The sequence below is a fragment of the Dermacentor andersoni genome, chromosome 11 (genome assembly GCF_023375885.2).
Source record: "Dermacentor andersoni chromosome 11, qqDerAnde1_hic_scaffold, whole genome shotgun sequence".
In the NCBI taxonomy this organism is placed as follows: domain Eukaryota; kingdom Metazoa; phylum Arthropoda; class Arachnida; order Ixodida; family Ixodidae; genus Dermacentor; species Dermacentor andersoni.
The window spans coordinates 77632423-77655135 of NC_092824.1; the positions used below are offsets into that span (position 1 = coordinate 77632423).

Here is a 22713-nt window from a genome sequence, read left to right on the forward strand (position 1 = left end):
TAACTTAAACCTTTGTTAACCATGCACGGTAGTAGCAGCAGACCTTCGTATAGAGGAAATGTGAAGACGGCTATGATGCGTATATAGCAAGCTGTTCTTTGACGTATAATCATGGTTATTATTAAATTCCAATGTTTAAAATTTTTGTACTCCTGTACACTTCTTTTTCTCCCTCTATACATTTTTTCTCCTCACCATCTCTATTCTTGGCCAATACCCTCGAGTAGCGGGTACACGCCATCGACTGGGAGCGAGAACAAGAAGACCACGTACCCTGGTCAGTACAGTGAGCGGCGGCGGCGGCCATCTTGAAGACCTCCTCCCCGGGACCGGGAGCGCGAATGCGGAACGACCACTGTAGCCCACATGGCTACCAAGGTAGGCGCGCAGGCACCATTCTTCAGCTCACGCACTGGCGTCCGCCATATTGGCGTTCTATTACCCACGCACGGGAGCCTCGCTACGAACGTCTGCGGAAAGACAACAAGAAAAAACGCGGAGGCCCCTTGTGTGAACGCGGTTTCACGCGCGCGTTTCGCAGCGCAGCTCCGGCGATCGCGGCAGTCGCGGAGCGACGAAAGTCGCCGCGTCGCCGAGTGAAAATCGCGCCACGTGGAACGGCCTTCGCTCGGCTCGTTCGAATGGCGAATGGGTTCAGACTGAGACACCGTCTATGCATAAAGTACGCCACATGTTGCGACAAAAACTGCAGGGATTAATCTTACATCCAATCACATGACTCGTACCTCGAATATATACGGCTTACATGAAATCACATCGCGTCTTTGTTTAAACTGTTGCGCATTATTTTGTTGGTCGCGAATGAAAGCAGTCGGAGAAGTGGCGTTGCCTTTCTTGCCTGGTATGTATGAATTAAACGAGAATATGGACAGCATTGCGGACATATGGTAAATGAAGCACGCGGCGCGAACTTCTTCAAGTGCCACGTCCGCTTGGCGTAGCTAGTGGAGAAATGGGATTTCGTGTCAATTGGTCGTCTGTCAACGGCCACGCAAGCACGCTGGGTATATGGAAAAGAAGAACACGAATGATGTGACGCAGAGGCGGCCGTTCTTTTGTCGAATTGGCGTCATGACTGCGACAAAGTACATGCGGACAAGTGATACCGTCAGCAACACTTAGCATGTAATATTGGCCGCCTAGAAACAGCAAACAACGATATTTGCACTTTGGGGCGCGCACGTGTAAAAAAAAAAGTTAAAATGCTGGGTTTTTACGTGCCAAAACCACGAGGCAAGCCGTCATAGTGGGGGGACTCCGGATTGATTTAGACCACCTTGGGTTCCTTGACGTGCACTTTATGTACGGGTACACGGGCGTTTTTGCGTTTCGCCCCCATCGGAATGCGTCCGCCGCGACCGGGATTCGATCCCACGACCTTCGGCTTAGTAGCGTAACGCCAAAGCCACTGAGGAACCGCGGCGGGTGCACGGGGACGCATGTAAGGAAGGCCAGCTTTTTAATGTGGGCTGCCTCAACCACCGGATCTTGTATTTGCTTGCCTTTTTTGAACGGTGGTCTTATCTAATTTCGATGCACACTCTTATCCACTCTATTAATGTATGTCGCACTGAGGTAGAGAAAAACGCTTTGTGTCTGTGTTTGGGCCTTACCACCCTCCAGGATTATCAAGTACCCAAGAATAACACGTGCTCTCGACAGCCACAGCTAAGACTCTTCCGTCGTTACGCTATGGTTTAACGCGCCTGTAGGCGCGCTCGTGTGCCGAAGTATACACGATCTAACGTCGAGGAAGCGTCATGACACTACAAGCTAAACACGCGTATACGAGACGTCGCTTTGCCTTGTGGGACATTTAAACCCGCGTGCTTTTCTAAAGCTCGCAGGCGAGATTATTCAATGTTAACGCGTGAACTTTGAACGCGGCAGCTGCATGCGTTTTACGTTCTCTACAGAGTATCATCCCAACGCGACGCGACACCGTTTACACTGGAGCGCAATCGCTTGCTGCGTTTAGGGTACCCTGTGACCACGTCTATAGGAGCCAGTGGTCGCCGTCATGTGGCGACATCTCACTGCCATAAATGCCTTCTTGCATCACACATCCAGAGCTCTTACAACAGCTTCTTAGGAGGCTGTCAGTTTAAACGGGTCTTTACTAACGTTTGGCCTGGATGTGCGTTTTATACGCTTTGTAACCTTCCAACCAATTTTCGTGATAGCCCAATATGAAAGAGAACGCCAAATTCGCACTCAAATAACTTTTACAGCACAAGAAGTTTAACCCTAGACGTCGTTGGCTAAGTGACCCTCCCGTTGGAGAATTGCACCGACTTCGTGACCCGAGATGTGCAATGTACTGAAACGCTATTAAAGCAAACTTTGCACGACGAACAGCGAGGGTTGACGGCGCGCGCGCATGCGCTATGGCGCGGCCGCGCAGATTGCCGGGCCAAACGCGGACACTGAGCGCGCGAGGATCTTCGTCGGTGGGACCAACAGCGACCGCGATGGACGCCAGCGACACCAGCCCGGACGACCAACGGGCAGGCAGCAGCAACCGGGCAACAGGTCGCCGTCGGTTCCCCCTGCTCCCGCTCCGAAGGGACGCGCTACCACCAGCCAGGAGTCGCTGCGATCGGCCACCAACGAAGCAAGCCGAGGTGCGCGCTCGATTAGTATAAGCAGAGTCCTTCCATGTTTTTAAAGCGAAAGCTTTACTGGCCGCGAACTTGCGATTTCGCCGTGGCCGTGCTCCGAGGAGGCACATGGCGTCACAACGAGCGCCTCGCCGCGGATATTTCTCTCTCTCCCCCTCCCTAGTCACTACTGCGCATGCGCCACTAGTAGCACCGAGCCACAGGTGTTCCGCCGCTGCGCAGCGCCGCGCCTTTCCGCGGCCGCCGATTGGTGTGACGTCACACCACGTTCCTCGTCGTTGCGCTCGCCTCCGCTCGCTTCGCCAGCTGCGTCGCATGCCTGATAACATGACGGAGGATTGAAAAGGAGAGCTCGCGTGCGCCACGACCACATTTGAGGCGGCAGTATGGACGGCGACGATTCTGATAAGCAGGATGAGGCCTGGAATCGACATCGGAACGAGGTGAAGAGGAAACGAATCGCCCAGGAAACAGACGAACAGCGTGCCGAACGACTGGCTAAACGCTGCAACGTAGCTAGACAACTAGACTAACCTCGACTTAATTGCAATCAAGATTAACCAAGCCTAACCATGCTATGCCTTAGCTTTCGCTACGTATATCCTGGCATAGCCGAGCTAAGCCACTGTCAATTTTTTACATGGAAGGACTGTGGTATAAGTACATACGTGGGACAGCCGCGGAGTGGGTGAGAGAGCGAACGGGGGAACCCGATGTCCCAGTTAAGATTATATAGGGTGAAAAACGGAGTTAAGGGCAGGCCGAGTAATGCGTGGGGCGGATAACCCAGTGCTTTATTAGAGTTATGCCGAATGGTTGCCAATGTACAGAGAAGCGCAATCAAGGACGTCAGAGGAATAGGTGGTGTGATGAAAATTAGGAAATTTCCAGGCATACAGCTGGCACAGGGCAGGCGTAATGGAGATCAGTGGGAGGGGCCTTAGTCTTGCAGTGGACGTAAATGGTTGCTTATTATTATTTTCTTAGGCGGACGCAGCACAGTTTCAACCTGCCCGCATGCTGGTGTCCCCGTTTACGGTGTATACCGAGACGTATATAAATGGAGCGGCAATGCTGGTGGCGACATCTCACGCCCCTCAATTCACCCAGAGTGTGCAGAATAATATTGCGCTCAGAGACTACGCTCAATTATATTACATATACCGCTAGGTTGGTCGCGAAAAAAAATCATCCACGATACATATTCGTTTATTAAAACGAACCTTTCTTTGCCTACCACCGCATCTTTTGGCGCGAGGCTGCCGGGCGCTGTCTCGCCAAGTGGACGGATCCCGTATCGGGAGCAATAGTTATCTTTCAAAACTGGACAGATCCCGGAGACTACGTGTGTAATCAAAGTTGGTGACTTGGTGTGCCTATGCCGACACCAGTGAATGATACGTGCCCTCACAAAAAGGTTTCAGAGTGGTTTGTAACGCGACCCGATCCTGGAGGCAATGCAACCAAAAGCGTGGGTGGACCAATCCCGGTGATGAGTCACTATATTGCTGTCGCGCAGGTACAGCGTGTCTACTTTAGTTTTGGCGTCTGTGCCTCGGCGAATGGAGGTGGCGGATGGTCATAGAAGTTCCGGAGAATAAAAAACACGAAAAACGACCGTGACGTTAGCATGGAAGAGTCTGGTGCTGGTTTATGTCTCTAATGATGTTCGTACAGTTCAGCGCGACCCTGAAGGACATTTTCCAACGTCTCGATTGGGAGACGCGATTGATCACGTCTTTGCACGCCGCATAGACACGTTAAACGTCGAGTTACGTTTTGTATTGTCGCTATACATGCTCCCCGCACTTACAACTCTCCCGGCATTGCGACAACATCCACGTCTCGGTATATTGCGCATTGCGAATGTGATGGAAGCCGTCGAGGAGCCTTAACATTCACCGATACCCAGCGTGCGTGGGATCCGCGTAATTTTTGCTATGGTACTGGAAATGCTGGCAACATTTACGTCGCCGGGTTCTCCATCATAATGATGCGAGGCGAAGTGACCGCCGATAACTCACCAATTTACAAAATTGGGGGAGAATCGAGTCGTTTTTCTGTCCGCATTCAATTTTCCCTTCCCTTGTTTCTACACGTCAACTACATACATCACGTTTGTCTCCCTCTGCATTCTCCGATTCCACTGTCCGTTTGCTTCCACGGTTGTTACCAACAAAGAAAATCGAGTCCCTCTGTTCCTCTTGTCCTTCTCGCCCAATGACAGAGAGGGTCTCGACTTTAACATATTTGATGCCTTCAAGTATACAGCACAGGAGGGTTTATTAAACAGTTGTCGCCTCCTAAATTCACGTTACTACGTGGCGCCTGTGGTCAAAAGTATGTATCACATCCGCTGCCAAGGCCGTGAGGGTGCGATGGCTAACACATTCCCAAGGCCAGATCTAGCAAATATACACAAATTGCCAAGCAAGTGGACGAAAGAGCGGCAGCCGCGTAGCTCAATTTGTAGAGCGTAGGACGCGTAATGCGGAAGACGCGGGTTCGGCACCTGCCAGCTGCAAGTTGTCGCTTCGTCCACGTTCATGCTCCTTTTCCCTCAGCTAAAACTACAGTTAAAACTTCAGCTAAAACTACAGTTATTTTCGCTACGGTGTCTTTGGCTTCATTTCCTGTTGGCTTCGTGTGTTTGCGACTAACAAAAATCAAGTCCCTCTCCCCCCTTTCTTTTTTCTCGTTCACTGCAATTTAACGTGCGACGCATGTTGACAGAATTAAATGTGTTCCCAGTAGCACGGAGGTTCAGCCAAGTGTCAAGGTAATAATTTTTTGTCCTTGCTACCCGCATTTGTTCTCTGACTTTGCCATCAAACCAACTGCCAACACACTCATTTCTGTGCTTATTTCGCAGTACCAAGCATACAGTCGAGCCTCGTTAAAGTGAAGTCCATTCTGACAAGAAGACAGCTTCGTTATATTCTACATTTCTGAAAAATGCACACGCTGATATCGTCCAAAAAAAAATAATGTGATCGCATCTATGCGAAAGAAACGCAAGTGGGATGCCTCCGACAGGTCAGCATGTTTCAATTGTGAATTTTGATGGCCCGTCAGTGTATAGCTTGGCAGGCAGACACGTGACACGTTAACGAAACAATATTACAGACGCACGTTGCACTGCAGTTAGTGTGGAATCGTCTGATACACCCTACACACGGCACCGGCACTCCATGGCATGTTGGCTGCAGGCCAGCCAATCCTGCGGGCCAGTCAATCCAAGCTGTTGGCCAAAACGCGGGCGCACGTCCGGTTTGTATAGCTCCGTGCGAAAGACAGGTTTCTGAACCTTCCTCCACATTGAGGGCTTCCGCAAAACTGATTTGCGATATTCAGTGTGTCTTCGTTTCGCGAGTTGTCGATTAATTGGGGCCTCGCTTTGCCAGGACCTCTATACGGACTTGGCTGCCTGTCGGGCCCGCCACGCCAGTTGCTGGCCACGCGGGTCCGAAATGGACAGCACAACCTCCCTGTGTTGTTCATGGGCAGAATTGTGGAAAGAGAGGACCTTGGGTGCGTGAGAGCATGCCCTTGTGAAATGGCACAGTGACGTTTACTTTTCACAAATGGGGGCATTTGCACGACTAAAGAGTAGGGCGGATAGCGGGATAAGCTAACAGATGGCGGAAAAGGTTTGAAGCTGCAGCGAGGCAACAGCTTCGTCCCTATTGCGATAACTGTGTGGAGGAGGGGATCTACTGTCGGCAGGAGAGCGCGAGGCTGCCGCTATCGCTTTCAATGCTTCCGATTTTCTTCGTAACGGAAGGTGTCGTCTGCGCAGCAGACGACACCTTAGCCATTCCTAGTACAACGCTCGTGATTGGCTGTCGCACGAGCCGACTTAAGCCAAGCCCATCGCGCCACGCGCACATCCGAGCCGTTGAATAATGAGGAACCAGCGTCCGATCGAAAAAAAAAAAAAAAATGAAAGACGCCAGCCGCAATCGCGAAGACAGGCGACACCTTCGCGGCGGCTCTGCGCACGTCCCGCATATGCGCGTACGAAGCATGGCGCGACTCGCGCAAGCGGTGTCGCGATTCGCTGCAGTCTCACGTATCAGACGCGGCGGCGGCGGCAGGTATAAAAAAACGTCGTCCGCGTCGTCTGTGCGTAGCAAAGCGTAAGCCTAAACCTCTACCCGTACGGGAAGCGTGCACACCGCCCCTCTATGCGACACGTTACGCCCTCTCGCGGAGAGAGAGAGGGGGGGGGGGGGGGCGACGGGAGGAAGTGGGACGACGTTCTGTACGTGCGACCGGCGACGCCTTTGTTATATCGGGCATTATCCGAGCAGCTTCGTTCTCGGGTGTCGAGGATGTAAAAGGACCGCCCGACCGCGTGGTGCTGTGCGGTCTACTTTGGCGGGAAAAAGTAGCGCGCACTTCGGAGGGTGTGCGAAGCTCAAGGTCACGGTGGACGTGCCGAGCTGCGCGCCTTGCGTGAATTTTGACTGCCGGTATACAGAGACACTGAAAATAGATTGATACCATGGCGCCGTGACGAGTTCTCCGTGTTTCCCATTACCGATTGAAAGAACGCTAAAGACATACGAAAATATTTAGGCTGCTTTAGTAAATTACCTTCTTTGCAATAAAAGAAAAAGAAACACTCTTATAGTGGCAAGAGGCTTCATAAGCCCGAGAAGATACAAAAGCGAAGGACCTGTGGCGACGCCACCGTGAAGTTCCCGCACTAGTTCACCGTGACGCCACCGATTCGGACGGCGTCCGCTCGAGCCTAGTTAAGCATTTATCGGTAACGATTGGTTGCATTGTATAGTAAAAAAAAAGCCAAAGACGGCACTTAGCAAGTTGCAAGAACGCTTACTGAACCAGAACGACCCAATGTACGAAAAATAAAAAAAATAATAATCTCTGACGTCATATTGACGTGCCGGTCCTGCGGTCAAGGCGCGGATTTCAAAAAAGGAATCCTTCAACTTCATTTTCTCCTCTAACAATCAAACTATTGACGCCAAATTAACGAGAATAACGTTTTGAAGGAATACTTTGCCACTTTAAACTGGTTTAGTGTTTAACTTTTCTTTTGAGGTAATGGAATTTGCGCCGGCAAATTGTAGTCCGGTTTTACTGCAGAAGCGGGCTCACAAGTGTGTGTTATTGCAGACACTGCTCTACAGCCTACTCTCTTATCCTACCTGCGGCAAAAGTTCATCGCTTTCATCCCCTTATGTTTTTAAAATAATTGTTCTGGCGATTTTATGCCATTAAGCGAGTGAAGTCATATGAAAGGCTCTTAACAGTTGAGCTAGGCTTGCCAAAGCAGCGCGGTATCAGTTTTATTTGACGCGCAATAAAAGAAAAATAATCACCGCGCTGGTAGTGCGCGTGACGTCACATGTGTCTCAATAACTCGCTTTTCCGCACATCGCGCCAGGCAGCCTTCTAGGTACCTATTACGTCATATTGTACGAGGCGAACGTCAGGTTTCGTACCCGAGAAAGAAAAGCTTTTTGTGAAGTTCTTGACGATTTATTGACGCCTGATGAAATAGATGTCGGTTGTTTTATACGTAATATAATACAATGGGCTTTCAATCTCCGAACGCTTCTGGCACCGCCGGATGATCCCTTTAAGTCGCGTAGGTTATCACAAATTTAAGCCTCATCTATGAATAATTTGGCAATACAAATGAAAAAAAAAGTTCATTTCCTAGTGTTTTCCCTAATCTCATTCTCTGTCGCCTGAGGGGAGAGAGGTGTAGATAGAACGGAGAGACAGAAACAGACAGAGAGACAGAATGGACAGATAGAAAGATTAAGACATGGAGATAGTAGACAGAATGACATACAGATAGTATAGATAGAGAGACAGACAGAACAGATAGAAAGATAGACAGATAGAATAGATAGAAAGACCGATAGAGACCGACAGTAGAGACAGTGTTGTTTCGTCGAACTGTCTGCAACAGGCGTTGCTTAACCAACCGTTACATTTGGTCGCAAACAGAAAGTTAGTCACGCGAGTCTGCATACGTGACCTGCCATATACGGGCGAATTGCGCAATGTCGCGGGCAGACGTTCCCAACTGCGATCTAGGAACGAACGGCCGTTTTGACCCGCGCAACGTGCGACCACATAGCTCTGCGGAAGAGACGTCTGCTGAGAAAGAAGCTCTCACGACACAATGGAGACTCAATTTAGTGCCAACTCGTCTCCGCCGTACACGTGGACTGTATCCCAAACGTAAGTGCTGGAAAAGACGTCACGCCACGGATGACGCCACCGCAGACGGCGCTAAGCAGACGACAACGACACGTAACGAACGTCTTCTCTTTTCCAAGTCTGCCGTTCTTGGCACGCGCAGCGCCTCGACGTAAAGAGCGTATAAAAGGCTCATTGTTGCCTCCCGGTTTATCATTGCGCCTTATCTATTATACCGCTTGCGTTTGCAACGTTGTATCTTGTCGCACATTTCTTCATTTTCTACATATTTATTCTCGGGTGATCGGGTAACATCACCGTGAAGTTGCAGGTCAATGTCAGTGTCACCGCCGTGACAGCGGTCATAGAGGAAAATAACGCTACAGCAAGCACTCCGCGATCGTCTGCTCGAAAACGAGGGACCGTAAAATGTACAACGCCGGCGAGATTAAGTGCCGGGCGCTTCGTCTTGTATAACGCTTTCTGAAAAAATAGAACTGAGCGCATGCAGTTCAACGCGGCGCGGGCACAATGCTCACAGCGGCAACGGCATTCAAACAAGAAAGAACGAGAAGATAGATTTCAACTTGCCCCGGTATAAGGGCAATAGAAATCACCCGAAGGGTGAAGCCCTGCTAACGCTACAGAAAGGCTTATATCCCCGTATTTCAAGTTATACAGCATAAAGGAAGCTACGCTCAAGCCATCTTGCACTCGAAGCTATATTCCTCCACTCCTCCGAGTCGAGCACGCAGCGCCGCCCAATTGACTGATGAAGACTATTCACTTCTCCATAATTGTCGCGGATGATCATGAAGTTCAGTGACCACTTCTGTCAATGAGCAACGCTGCTATCTATACTTTCTAGCAAAACCCCTCTACTTGCTTGAGTCGAGGTACAGTTGAGTGGGGGAACGCTCTAGAATACGGGGGGTCAGCGTCCCGCTCGAGGGCCTCGGGACCGCGGAGATTCCCCTCACGGGAACCCACGGGACCGCGGATTGCGCGATCCCCACGATCGAGGCATGTACTGATCACACGCTATCTCCAGGACATGCCAACTTTATTATTACACCCGTCTACGGGATCGCTCCAGTTTTGTTTCGTTTTTTTTCAGTCTCCAAGATAGGCACACTTTTCTCGGCAAGAAAGCGACCGCGCTGACGCGCCGCACCCCAGGGTGAAAAGCAAAGAAAGCTTAATGCGCGTGAAGGCGGGTATTTGTTTGCAGTGAGCGCATTTTATTTGGGTATATACCGTTTGTTGCTTCATTGCGAGATTTCGTTGAGAACAAAGCCGTTCTGTAAATCGGCAGATCTGTAAAGCCAGTATACGGACAGCATCTGGAAGGCGAGTGCTTCACGAACAAACGTGCGAGCCCCTAGCAGTTGCCGGACATTCTATATAGATGCGTTGAAATTGAAGTAAAGTAGACGCGGTTGTTCGCATTTTTTCTTATGTCCTCAAGTTCGTAGAACTGAAAAGTACAATTTTCGTCGATGAGAAATAACACCCATTTCCGGTTGCTCATTTTCTTGATTGCTTTCTTTTTGTGTGTGCGTGTGTGTGCGTGTGGGTGCGTGAATTTTACATCGAAAGTCGGGAACAGAAAGTCCAAGTATTCCCCAGCACCAACCGCAACCCAAATTTCACCCGAAGATCTGTAGTCTTTCGATACATCGGTCCAATACCTACATGTCTTACGCTTAATAGCTGTCACGTATTTGAAATGCGTAAAGTGGAAGTGTTGAAATCACGCTTAATTGAGCACATTCTCGCACTTGTCCTAACCACGTACAAGTACGCAGCAATTCCCGGATCCGTTTCCAATGCGCGTGATACACCCTCTTCGAAAATCCTCCCTTCCTGCGGACACACCCTGAACGCTTTCATTGGACTCCCGCAGGCGTACGGAACAAAATTTCAGCATTTCAAGATAACGTCACTGTATACACATGCGGAAAACCATCGCATGGTCAGGAGGAGCCGTGACTGCTCTACTGTGCCATTTAAAAAAGTGCTGGCCGCATCTGGTATAGGGACGTTACGAAAATGGCGCGCCGTCTCGAACGATAACGCACGCGCGCTTGCATCAATGCTTGCCTTTAGCCCGATGCGTTCAGTCCAACCCGGCCCCTGCCGTATGACGTCGCCTTGGCCGTGCTCACTGCGAAGGGCGCATGCATTGCCACGTTGTGTATAGGACGCCTGTGCCCAGCGTTAAGAACGGCCAGCTGAGATGCAAGTTTTGCCAGCCAGTTGCGACAGTGGCGTCAACTTTTCCTGGAACGCCACCGCAACGCTCTAGCCACGGCGTCACTAACCCCCGAATGCAGAGATCTAACTTGGCTCGAACTTGACATCTGGCAGTCTCAAGACAGCTTCGCCGCGCGTCGTAAATCGTGCTTGATCTTGAGGACGACTTGGGAACGACTTGGCTGCGTCGAAGTCCGCTCAAGTTTGAAGTCTGCTCCCGGGCTAGCTTGAAACTGACTTCGTGTGTTATTCCAACATGGCAGCCTCCCGAACGGACGTCGCGCGGAGGTTAGCTGCTTTCGAGTTTGCTTGCTACGCCATGGATACAGCATTTTCAGAGGCGTAGCCCTTGCTGAAAATTCCGCGACCTACCCTACGTGACCGAGGGAATTCGATGGAGCTGTACGACGACGAACAATTCCTCGGTCGCTACAGATTCACGAAGAACGCCGTGCGACTTCTCGCTACGTTGCCTATCCGGGTAAGCGGGGACAATAGAGGACCGACTGTGTGCCTCCCATGCTGCAGTTGCTGATGGCTGTGATGTTTTACGGCGCTGGCACGTTTCAAACAGTCACCGGAGGTCCGGTCCGCATTCCTCAGTCAACAGTGTGCCGCGCAGCAGGAAAGGTGACTCTGCTCATCGCGAAGCACCCGCGCCCGATGCTGGTGCGCTTCCCGCAGTCGCGGAAAGATTGATTGCGAGCGTATTTTCTCATCTCCTGTGACTACACATAATAAAAAGTAGCCCAAATAAGTCAGTCATGCAGAACATGTGCGCTTACCAGTTTTGTGGCGCTTTCCCTTTTCTTCCGCAGCTTCCTCTTTCCGCTTTTGCTTCAGGTTGGTCCAGCATTTTTTCAGTTGCAGGTGATCGCGCCGCGTAATCCTATGGTTGGCATTCAAATGTTTTGCTATTTCTTTCCATGTCTGATTCTTCTTGGTCAACGACGCGACGCCAGTTTTCTTGCATTCCACAATATGCTTGTAGCCGTTCAGGAGTGTCGTCAGCAGGCTCTTTTCGTCTTCTTTAAAACGGGCTGCCGTCTTACGTTGCGGTGCATTCTCTTGGGAGGAGACCGTACGTGAGTGCGACATTTCAGCGTCAAAGCCTGTTGACAGAACAGCAATTTCGTACCAAATGCGGCGCGCGGCCGTCGCGCGAGCCCCACAACTTGTTTTCCTAACAGACGACACTTTCCTAGCAGACGACACGCACTGCCAATTTGCGATGTCTACGACGTTGCCGCACTCTCCCTCTCGTTGTTCTCGACAAACCCTCCATGCGAAGCAGACAAATCGTTTGCACGTGTCATTTTATTTATTTATTTTGTTTTTTATCGGGTGTTGTCACCCATATGGGTCCGGGCAGGGGACTCAACGGCGCTCGGTACTCTTCGTTCGCAGCACATGTTGCAGTTTTTTTCTTGTTTGTGACTCCGGCCTAGTGCGTTCGAATAGGTTGGCTTTTTCTTCAAAGGGCCACGTAGCCCGAGCAGAACACGGGCCGTCGCCTTCCTTCTGGAATGCCTATAGGCGAAAAGGGAGCGAGCTCCCTCAGAAACCGACCGTATGCCTCGTCTCGGCCTCTTGTATCCGGTTGCCGGCCCAGACGGCGCATGAACGCCTTGCGGCAATCGAGAACAAAAGCCGTTTAAAGACCACCACACGAACCAACCATTTCGTTCGCTTCTCTACGGCAACAAACATGCAACAAGACCTCTGAGTTAAAGATAAACTAAAACCAAAATATATGTGACGATAAAATTGATTTGCACTCAAATACACTGTCGCCTAAAAGTGTAGCGGCGACTTGAAAAGATGGTGAAACCTGCAACTCAAAAAGCGCGCCAAAACACCGAAACTTGAAGACCACTTAAATCCGCCGGGAACGCGCGCTTTCCGCAAGCAACACTACCCATCGCAGCGGCGGACGTAGCCAGATAGAATAAGTTTACGCAAACTATACTTCAGCACTTATGCCGTGGTGGAAATTTGGAAAGATACACACTTTTTTGCTGTACAACGTGCCTTACGCTAATAAATTTATTGTTAACCTCGAACACAGACGAGCAACCTGCTTTTGTATTGAAGCACAGTCTTGACTTGACGAAGCAAGTCAGCTTGAGCGTCTATGAAACGCGAAAGCCGACTTGGGCGTTTCGAAGTCCGCCTTTTGCTTCGGGCCGACTTCGTCAAGTCAAGTCCAAGCCCGATCCAAGTTAGATCTCTGCATTCGGGGATAAGTCGACTGTGTTTGGAGAACAATACGCGCGCCCTCGACTCTCCGTGGCTGGAGCCAAGATGAGTTCGACGAAGCAGGCTTTGTGCCTGAACCCGCCACGACCGACCCGATCTGCTATGAGCGGGGGAGTTGCCGAGGGAACGTCTGCGGAGGCCACTTGCCACGCGCCGTTCAAAACGCAAGACAATGGGCAACTGGCGGCCGCGCTGCGGGGTCAGCTTGGGGAATAAAAGGCGCCATTCCTGACGTCAGCTCCGATTTCTGCGAAGGCCGTCTGACGTCGGTTGGGGACCGGGAACCTCGTGCAAAAACAGTGTGTGTGTAATCCCTGTGCAGAGAGGCGACTCGTTTACGATGACTGGTCGAACGTTTCCCTCACCTTGGGATCGAGGGAGGACCGAGTGTTTATAAACCGCTGTAGTGCGGCTGCTCAGTGGACTTTCTCTCGTAGTCATGCTAGACTGATGAACTGCAACGTCCTTATGTAGATACTGTAAATAAACCCAAATTCCTCGTTCTCGATGAAAAGCAGTCCTTCCCCTCAACAACGTCCTCAGCGCGGATAAGTTGGACGACGGCATGGGCCAATCCAATCTTGACAACGAGTAACGAACGGTGGGATTGAGCCCCCCAATCCTAACAACTGGATGTCAGCGCTGGGATCGTCCTACAACTCTAACACCAGTCAGGTCAGAAACTGGAGGCACGTATAGTGCACCTAAAGAATGGCAGTCCACATGACGGTCACGAAGTGAACACCAAGTAGCCCGGTCGCCTACCTTACGAATTGCAGACTGCTTTTCTGCGCTGCGCGTTACTGTAATGTAGTGTACTATATAGCCATATACATTTACTACGTCTCAATTGCAGAGCGGGTCCACGATATTGACCTACGATATTGATGCCACGACACTGAAAACACCACCGCGCAGCGCAAGCTGTAGCAGACGGCGACCGGCAAAGCAAACAGACGACGGCATCTAGCAATATGGTGGCGCCATTTGCACCTCAAGTTGCAGCACTGGTTGCTCATCGTGCTGATTTAGACGCAGGGCACCTAGTTCCCTCTAGGCACTTAAAGTTAGTGGTCACTGTGTTTAAATATTAGCGAATAAACGGCTTTCTCAGCGTCCGTTTACAGTTCACTGGAATATTGATGGAGCATAACGATATAAAACGCATGCACTGAAAATAAACTTGATGCCATTTGGGGCCGATAACTGGTCTTTAGAAATCAGAGTACATATTTAGCAATTCTTTTTTCGTAAAGCAGTAAGAGAAGGGAACCGTATGCCGAAGTATCTTATCGTTTGTCCGACAATAATAACAAAAAAAGTTGCAACATAAATTTTCCGACGTGTTTTCAGCTAGCCCGCCTCTATTACGTATTGTAACGATGTTAATAAAACAACAATATTTATTAAGGGCGAACTTGTGCCCACAAGTAAAAGTCACTGCGGTCGTGAAGAAATCCGCGGCAGTCGCGTTCTCAAACTGGGCTCGAAGCGTCTTCCTCTTTCTTCTCGCGCGACTCCTCGTGTGTGTGGCGCATGCGAGCCGGGTCCAACCGGCTACCCGTGCCACGAAGATCGCTGCCTGTCGCTGAACAATAGCACGGTACGGCGTGCAGTGTCCAATACGAAGGGCGCGCCACTTGAATGTGACCAAGTTTGTCGCGGCATTATCCCCCTCCTTACCACATCGGCCCGATGCGTGAGAGGAAGTACGGGTTGCTGTGGGCTCTCATGTTTTTTTGTTTTTTTTTTTTCATTACCTTTTCTGGTAGGCTTTCATGCGGACAACATGTACAACTTCCGTAGAGTTGCGCCGTCTTGGGCTCTCGTGTCCAGCGGGTTTCACTGCGTAAGTGACGTCGCTTATACGACGAAGTATTTCGTAAGGGCCGAAGTATCGGCACAGAAGCTTTTCAGACACTGCAGTCCACGGCGTCGCACTGGGGTCCATACCATAATGAGCTTCACTACGGCGCTGGTTGTACCGGCTGGAGTCGATGTGTTGTTGGCGGCGTATTCGGTACCTTGCCATCTGTCGTGCCTCCTCGGCTCTTTGCAAGAAATCATCGAGGTCAGATTAGTTGTTTTCTTCATCTAACAGTAACATAGCATCCAAAGTTGTGGTTACTGCTCGGCTGAATACAAGTTCAAAGGGAGCGATTCGTGTTGTTTCTTGAGCGGCCGTATTATATGCGAAGGTGATGTACAGCAAAATTTCGTCCCACAGCCACAAACTATCCCGAGCGCAGGCTACAACTTTCCGCCTGCTACAAACCAATACTTACCCCTCGTTACAACTTTATAACAAGATCTACCCGGACATTTACCCCAATCCCACGTGCCATATTTGCAAGACACAGCCAGCCACACTTCCACACATGCTTTGGGACTGTACACACCAATACCCCGACACTAACCCCACGACCCTCTCGTCGAGATGGCACGCTGCCCTGCGTAGCCCCAACCTTGACGACCAACTCTGGGCGACCCAGCAGGCCTGCGAGGCGGCGAAGAGGCAACACCTCGACGTCCCCACGTGGGAGGCCTAGGCCCAGCCACCATCTCTTGCTGGTTTCAATAAAGTTTATTCAGTCAGTCAGTCAGCCTACGTTCAACGTCGACATACATCGAAAGCATGTCAGTCAGTGTTCTGTTGAGGCGTTCAGTTAAACCGTTTGTCTGAGACTGGTACGCCGTAGTTCTCCTATGATCAGTATGTGTCATTAGCAACAAACGTTTCATTAGGTCCGCAGTAAAGGCTGTTCTACGATCGGTAATAACTGTGCGAGCGCCATGCCTGAGCACGATATTGTTGACAAAGAATTTTGCAACTTTGACAGCCGTTGCACTGTACAGGGAATCAGTTTCTGCGTAACAGGTCAGATAGTCCGTGGCCACAACTATCCACTTTTTACCTAAAGATTATGTTGGGAAGGGTCCAAGGAGGTCCATACCGACTTGTTGGAATGGGGCTTTTGGTGGCTCTACTGGCTGGAGGAGGCCTACCGGTTTTACGGATGGAGTCTTGCGCCTTTGACACTCGCGACAAGTCTTGACGTAGTGCTGCATTGAGGCTAATAACTTTGGCCAGTAGTATTTCAGACGAATCCTGGCGAACGTACGGCTCACGCCCATCTGTCCAGATGTCGGTTCATCGTGACATGCATGCAAAATTTCTTCTCGCATAGCTGTGGGTACGACAAGTAAAAACTTTGTCTCGCTGCTCTAGAAGTTTCTCTTGTAGAGGACATTTCCTCGCATACAGAACGAGGATAGTTCTCGAGAGAAAACACGCGGGAGTTGAACGTCGAGTCCCTCCAGGCGCTGTATAAGTGGAAGCAAGTCTGGGTCATCTCGTTGTTGTTGAGCGATTTGTGACGCGCCAACAATGCCAAGGAACGGGAAATCCTCTTCTGACACAGTAGTCTCGACTGGTGCGCGTGACAAGCAGTCGGCATCGCTGTGTTTCCTCCCGGATCGGTATACGACACTAATATCATACTCTTGAAGCCTAAGGCTCCATCTTGCTAGTCGTCCGGATGGATCCTTGAGATTCGCCAGCCAGCAAAGCGAATGGTGATCACTGACTGCTCTGAATGGTCTACCATAGAGGTAGGGCCGAAATTTACATATTGCCCAAATGACTGCAAGACACTCTTTCTCGGTTGCTGAGTAGTTTGCCTCTGCTTTCGAGAGCTTACGGCTGGCATAAGCTATTACTTTCTCCTGGCCGTTCTTTCACTGTACTAGTATGGCACCGAGGCCGACGTTACTCGCATCGGTATCAACTTCAGTGTCGGCTGTCTCATCAAAATGGGCAAGGATTGGAGAAGCTTGCAGGCGTTTCCTTAACTCGTCAAAGGCGTCTTGTTGTTCGTTTTCCCACATGAAAGGTTGATCTTCTCTTGTTAGTATTGCAAGGGGCTCAGCAATGTTTAAAAAGGTTTCCACAAATCTTTTGTAGTATGCGCATAAACCCCAAAAACGTCGCACTGACTTTTTGTCTGAGTGTCGGGAACCTCACAACAGCTGCTGTCTTTTCGGGATCTGGCTGAACGCTTTCAGCACTGATGACGTGTCCGAGAAACCGAAGTTCAGCGAAGGCGAATTGACAGTATATTTGCGCACTGCTCTTTTGATACATTGGTGCAGTACATCTACGTTTGCATAAGGGTATGCCCATCTTTACGTAGTAATTCTGCCGCGAAAATAGCGGTCAAGCCTGCTTCCGGACTGCAAACTAAACTGATCGTCTCAAACGTGTATACCTAACCTCCACGTGGAGACACTGCCCGAGCAGTGGTAGAAACAGCAGACGCAGTTTTTTTTTCTTTTTTTTCTGTTCTCCTTCATTGACTTCTCGTTGGCTTTTTGCGTTTCTTTCGCGTTATTGTTCCGCGCACCGCCAGCTGCACACGCAGATGTACGTCCGCAGACTCGAACGTCACCAGTGCACAGCTGCGCCTGTATATGCCGGAATCGGAGGCAGTTATAGCGATAAACAGGCGGCACATTGCTGTGCGTCCAAAATGGAAAAGAAACGTGACGAAAGCAGCCGATTCGCCGAAGTGCCCACGGATTGTGCCGATCAGACTTAAGACGCACGCCCGCACTATACTTTCATCGTGCCTCGTTCGAGAGCCTCGCGCGTGGCGTCAATGAACAAGTCACGAGTACGCGTGGGCGTGAAACGGGGAAAGCGTGCAGCAGAACTTTTGTGCGCACGAAAGAAGGTAGTTGGAACACGTGAACGTCGCAGGTGCAGGCATTCCCGACATCTTCTTTTACCGGTTTGCAGCAGCTCGAGGGAAAATTTTGCGCTACACATTATGAACTAGATAAGTACGGTTTTAAAAGTGAAGAGGTCGCAGATGGAAAACCAGTGTTCAGAAAGAGCGTCGCTGACACGTGGCCAGAATTTCTGTTCCCACTTCAATTCTTGTTCGTGGAACGTGCTGCTGAGCTTCCCAGCGAAAACACTTCGCACATATAGGACATTAGAATCATGTCCCAATGTCCATGCACCATTTTGGAGACATGTAGACATGTAAGACATCAGCCGGACGCTCGGTTTTGGATATCATACCACGAACGTCTCAAGGCTATCGCTCATCGACCTGCTTCGGATACCCTACCAAGGCTGCCCCAAAGTTATCCCACATAGATCTTTCTTAACATACACATGTTCCTACCATTCGAGCTTTGTCTTCAAAGGGACACTAAAGCGAAACACTAAGTCAGCTCATACTGATAGAACATTCATTGAAAGCTCTAATGTCGCTATTTTAGAAATTTTAGGTTGATTATGAAGAAAAAATGAAGGTCAAAGTTTCAGGTTTTTTTTTTTAATTTCACGCCTAAACCACAACGCCGTGACGTCCGCGTGACGTCACAGATTCCAAAGTATTTCTTTTTTTTTATTTGGGTGGCGAAGGCTTTGTAAAGGTTCCCGAAACTTGCCCTGTTCAATCTTTGGTTCCTTTAAAACGGAATTTAGTCGATCTTTACCGCTATAGAGTCAACTAGGCCCTGGAAGACGCTGTCAAAATCCATGACGTCACAGCGGGCTGGTGCAGAAGCTTCAAGGAGGTGTCGCCACCTGTCTTTAGTCCTGACGCTTTTTCTGGCTTTCCAAGGGTCTTTTCGCAGTGAGAGTGGCGTTCATTTTATTTTTCTTCTTTTGTAAATTTTTTGGCAGTTGCGTAAAGGTAATTTTTTAATACAGAAGGAATCATGTTGCTCATGATTGTATTGCGTTTAGTGTTACACCAAGCGCAATACAATCATGACCGTCTCCCAACTAGCCCCCTTCATTGCTTTACTAAATCATGTTGCTCTTTAGCGTCCCTTTTAAGGTTTCTCGTAACAGAATCATGTTTTCTGGCTTGTTCGAATTACAATCCGAAGCTGTCACGCCTGCAGCCCACGTGTACGTCGTACTTTACGAATTTTCTGACGCAGTTTACTTTCAAAACTTAAATGAGTTCAATATAAGCCACTTGCGCCTGGCAGAAGGCCTTGAAGAATGAGGAGTGTATGCTGCAATTCTGCAAGGCGCATTCGTATTGAACAAATTCTGAGGATGACACCTTGTTTCGAGATATTTCATTGATTTTCAGAGTGTGCGATGAACGTACGCCAACGTATTCATTGGCGTACGTTCCAGTAACATTCGTGTTTCAACGCATAAAACGGCATTTTTCTAAAGAGTAATGAGTATGTAATTGTTAAAAAAGGTAAACATCCTGTATGTCCCATATACCCTGCATCCATAATCCTATACTATTGTATAGAATCGTGTACGAAAAACATGCATGTTCCCACATAAATCCATTTGACCATGTAGGATTAGGGTACGGGACGTAAAGGTGTTTTTCACAAGAGATGGATCAGAATTGTGCCATCTGCCAGCGGCGATTTTTTGAAAAAGAATTTTACAGTTTAATAAAACGCACCCTATACATAGCTACCCACAGGATGCAGTATTATTTCATCCCTAGGGTCACGCGACTCCAATCCGCATCCACTCGTACCAAATGGCCCAACAGCGGAACTCTCTTGAAGCGTCCTTTTCGTGGGAGAGGAGACAGCCGCTAACGTCACTCTCCCTTTACGTCACGCAATGATCGCGGTCGTCCCGCGGGAAGGCGTGGCTTATTGCGCGCACACGTGACTGGAGTGGACGGGCGGAGAGCGTACTTCGAAGCAGCGCTTTAAGAGGAAGCTTTAGCTCGGATGCTCCTACGTAAATATACGTAAAAGGCGAATTCGTTGTTCTCGGCAACCGCTGCACCAAATTTTACGAGGTTTGTTGCATATAAAAGAAAAACTCAAAATCTAGTGACTGCTCGTTTCGAATTTTTTATTTAGTCGTCAGTCATTATTAAGAACTGACAAAAATCGCAAATTTTCAGGAAACGAAACTATCAAGCTTACAACTCTAACTGAACAATGAAGGATAATATCACAATGATGTGAATCGCATCGAATAGCACATCTAAAGCGGACAAAATTCATACGTTACTCATGAATCTCAAAAATTTCAGTGATATGGAAGTACAGCTTCTGCAGAACCCTTGTAAACAATGTAACCAATTCAGACAAGATACAAATTGACATGTTGAATTTGTCCGCTTCGAAAGATCTAATGGATGCCGTTTACGGAACCACCATATCTGTTCTTGATGCGGAGCTACTAATTTGTAAACTTGGTGCTTCCATCTTTTTCAAACTATCGAATTTTTGAAAAATTTTTTAGAAGGTTCAGGCCCCAAATCTAAATTCCGCTCCCAACAGTCACTAGAGTTTAACCTTCTCTCTCAAATGCAACAAATTTCATTAAAATCGGTCCAAAAGTTATCTCAGAAAAGCGTTTCTGCGTTTTACGTATGTATTTCAATAGGCCGCGTCGGAGTTCGGCCCGAGCTAAAGCTTCTCAAGACAAAATCCTGATAAGCCAAGCGGTGTAGGGTAAATCCCATTTACAGTCACGTGGTTAGTAAGCACGTGTACGCGATGCTCCTTGCGCGGACTTTACTTGCGCGTGCGTAGCAGCGACATCTATCGCGCTCGTCTTACTTCGCCCCCTGCGTGACTTCAACTTCAACTTTGCAGTGGGCAACGCCGGTTATCGTTCGCGCGAGCTCACAACTCTGTCGCTCTAAGCCGACGGTCTAGGTGGATATCAGGCTGTGTCAGTTAAACATGCTTCGTCGAAAGCGTAACGTTGCGGCTTAATTTTGACCACAAGAGGTTCTTTAACATGCACGTAACGAGCCGTACGAGAGTGTTTTTTTTTGCATGTCACTTCCAACAGGATGCGGCCGTTGCAGCCTGAATCGAACTCACGAGCTCTTTCGAAGCAGCGGAACGGCTACACGCGACGGGCTCGTCGCAGAACGAGAATCGGCCGTCGTGTTCAGCAAACAACAGTCTTTGATGTCTGCGGAGCCACGGCAGGCAAAAGGAAACAGCGTTGTCAACGGCTTTTGTCTATAGAGATATGCAGACATCACAGAGCGAAAAGCACAAATCCTTATAAATAAGCGAAGTTGTATATCGTAAGTTTATGGACAATCTACAGACTGTCTAGGAATTTTTTTTGGTCGGGGTGTGTGTGTGCGTGTGTGTCTCAAAAGGCCTCCCTGCATGAGTGCGCAGCTCGCTGAACGTGACTGAAGAGCATGACTGACACAACAGCTAAAAAGTTGTGAAAAATTAGCACAAGCGAAGCGTCTGTGTACATCGGAAGCTTTTAAAAAAAAGTGACATGACGCATCTGTCAATTAACATGGCATATAGTTCAAACGTGCGAACAGTGCGAAGGCCTCTCATGTATTTATAAGTATACATGCGTTCCCACGAAGAAAAATGGAACAAAAATGTAATAAGTGGTGTTTATGTTCATGTGCTGCATCCTTTGTGGTTTTCCCACTTTCGCTGCGGGAAATCGCGATCGACTGCCAATTTACACAATTTGCAACTTCGCTATCTAGAAATAACGTGAATTTGGGCATGTTGGTGTTCCATTACTGCACCTAGTGCACAACACAAGACAAGGAACGAGTGACTTCATCGGTTTTCACTCTGTCCTTGCCTTGTTTTGGGCGCTATAGATGCAGTAATTCGCCAACTAGACCGCGCTCGTCAAAGGTGGCTTCTCCGCATGAAGAGGGTCTCTGGGGAAAAGCCCACTCTAGCTTTTTTTTTTTTTTTTTTCATCCTTTCTACGACAAGGCACGCCACGTGCATTGAAAATAACTCATATATTTCGGTAATTGTGGAGGCAGTCAGTATTTATACGATAGACCATGGTGGAGAGAATGCAAATAAAAAGTTGGGGAGCAATGTTCGTTCTTGCCGGCAGCAGGAAAAAAGAAATTACGCGTGTCGTCACGTGGCCCGTAATTTGTGCTCGCAGGAGCGGACGGCGAACGCGGCTTCCGTCACATGTTCGACAGCTGTGCCCACTGCGACTGGATCTGGAAAGGCGACGCCTGCGACATCTTCTACAGGGAACTTGGTAAGCAAGCCAGTCCACGCTCCTGCCAGTAAAGCGGGGTAATAAGTAAATAAATTATCTTATCAAACTGTCACCGAATCGACCTCCAATTGCAAGTTCAGGTCTCTCTTACCCGCAACGCCTCTAGCGGAGAAGCTCCTGCTCATCAATCCCAGCTTCATGTGCTTGATGATGATGATGCGCTTGATATGCACGTTGGCATATCAAGCGCATCTTCAAGCGCCAACTTGAGTTAGTAAGGTGCCCACGCAACTCGCTTAGATGCACCCACTGTGTTTGCTGCCCCGCTTGGTATTGTGGCGCCATCTAGTCACGAACTCGGTGTATGCCGACCGTTGACTCCGAGATCTT

At 49.2% G+C, this 22713-nt stretch overlaps 1 protein-coding gene across 2 annotated transcripts in view; it reads left to right on the plus strand.

Annotated features, from left to right (window-relative positions):
* Positions 1–241: 241 nt before the first annotated feature.
* LOC126518268 (uncharacterized) overlaps positions 242–22713 on the plus strand; it is a 29690-nt gene continuing 7218 nt past the window's right edge. For both annotated transcript variants that reach the window (XM_072285620.1, XM_072285619.1), the window contains exons 1-3: positions 242–378; positions 2426–2645; positions 22261–22362. In XM_072285620.1, the coding sequence (XP_072141721.1) occupies positions 2493–2645; positions 22261–22362 (255 nt within the window). In that variant the 5' untranslated portion in view covers positions 242–378; positions 2426–2492. The remainder of the gene's footprint in view (positions 379–2425; positions 2646–22260; positions 22363–22713) is intronic.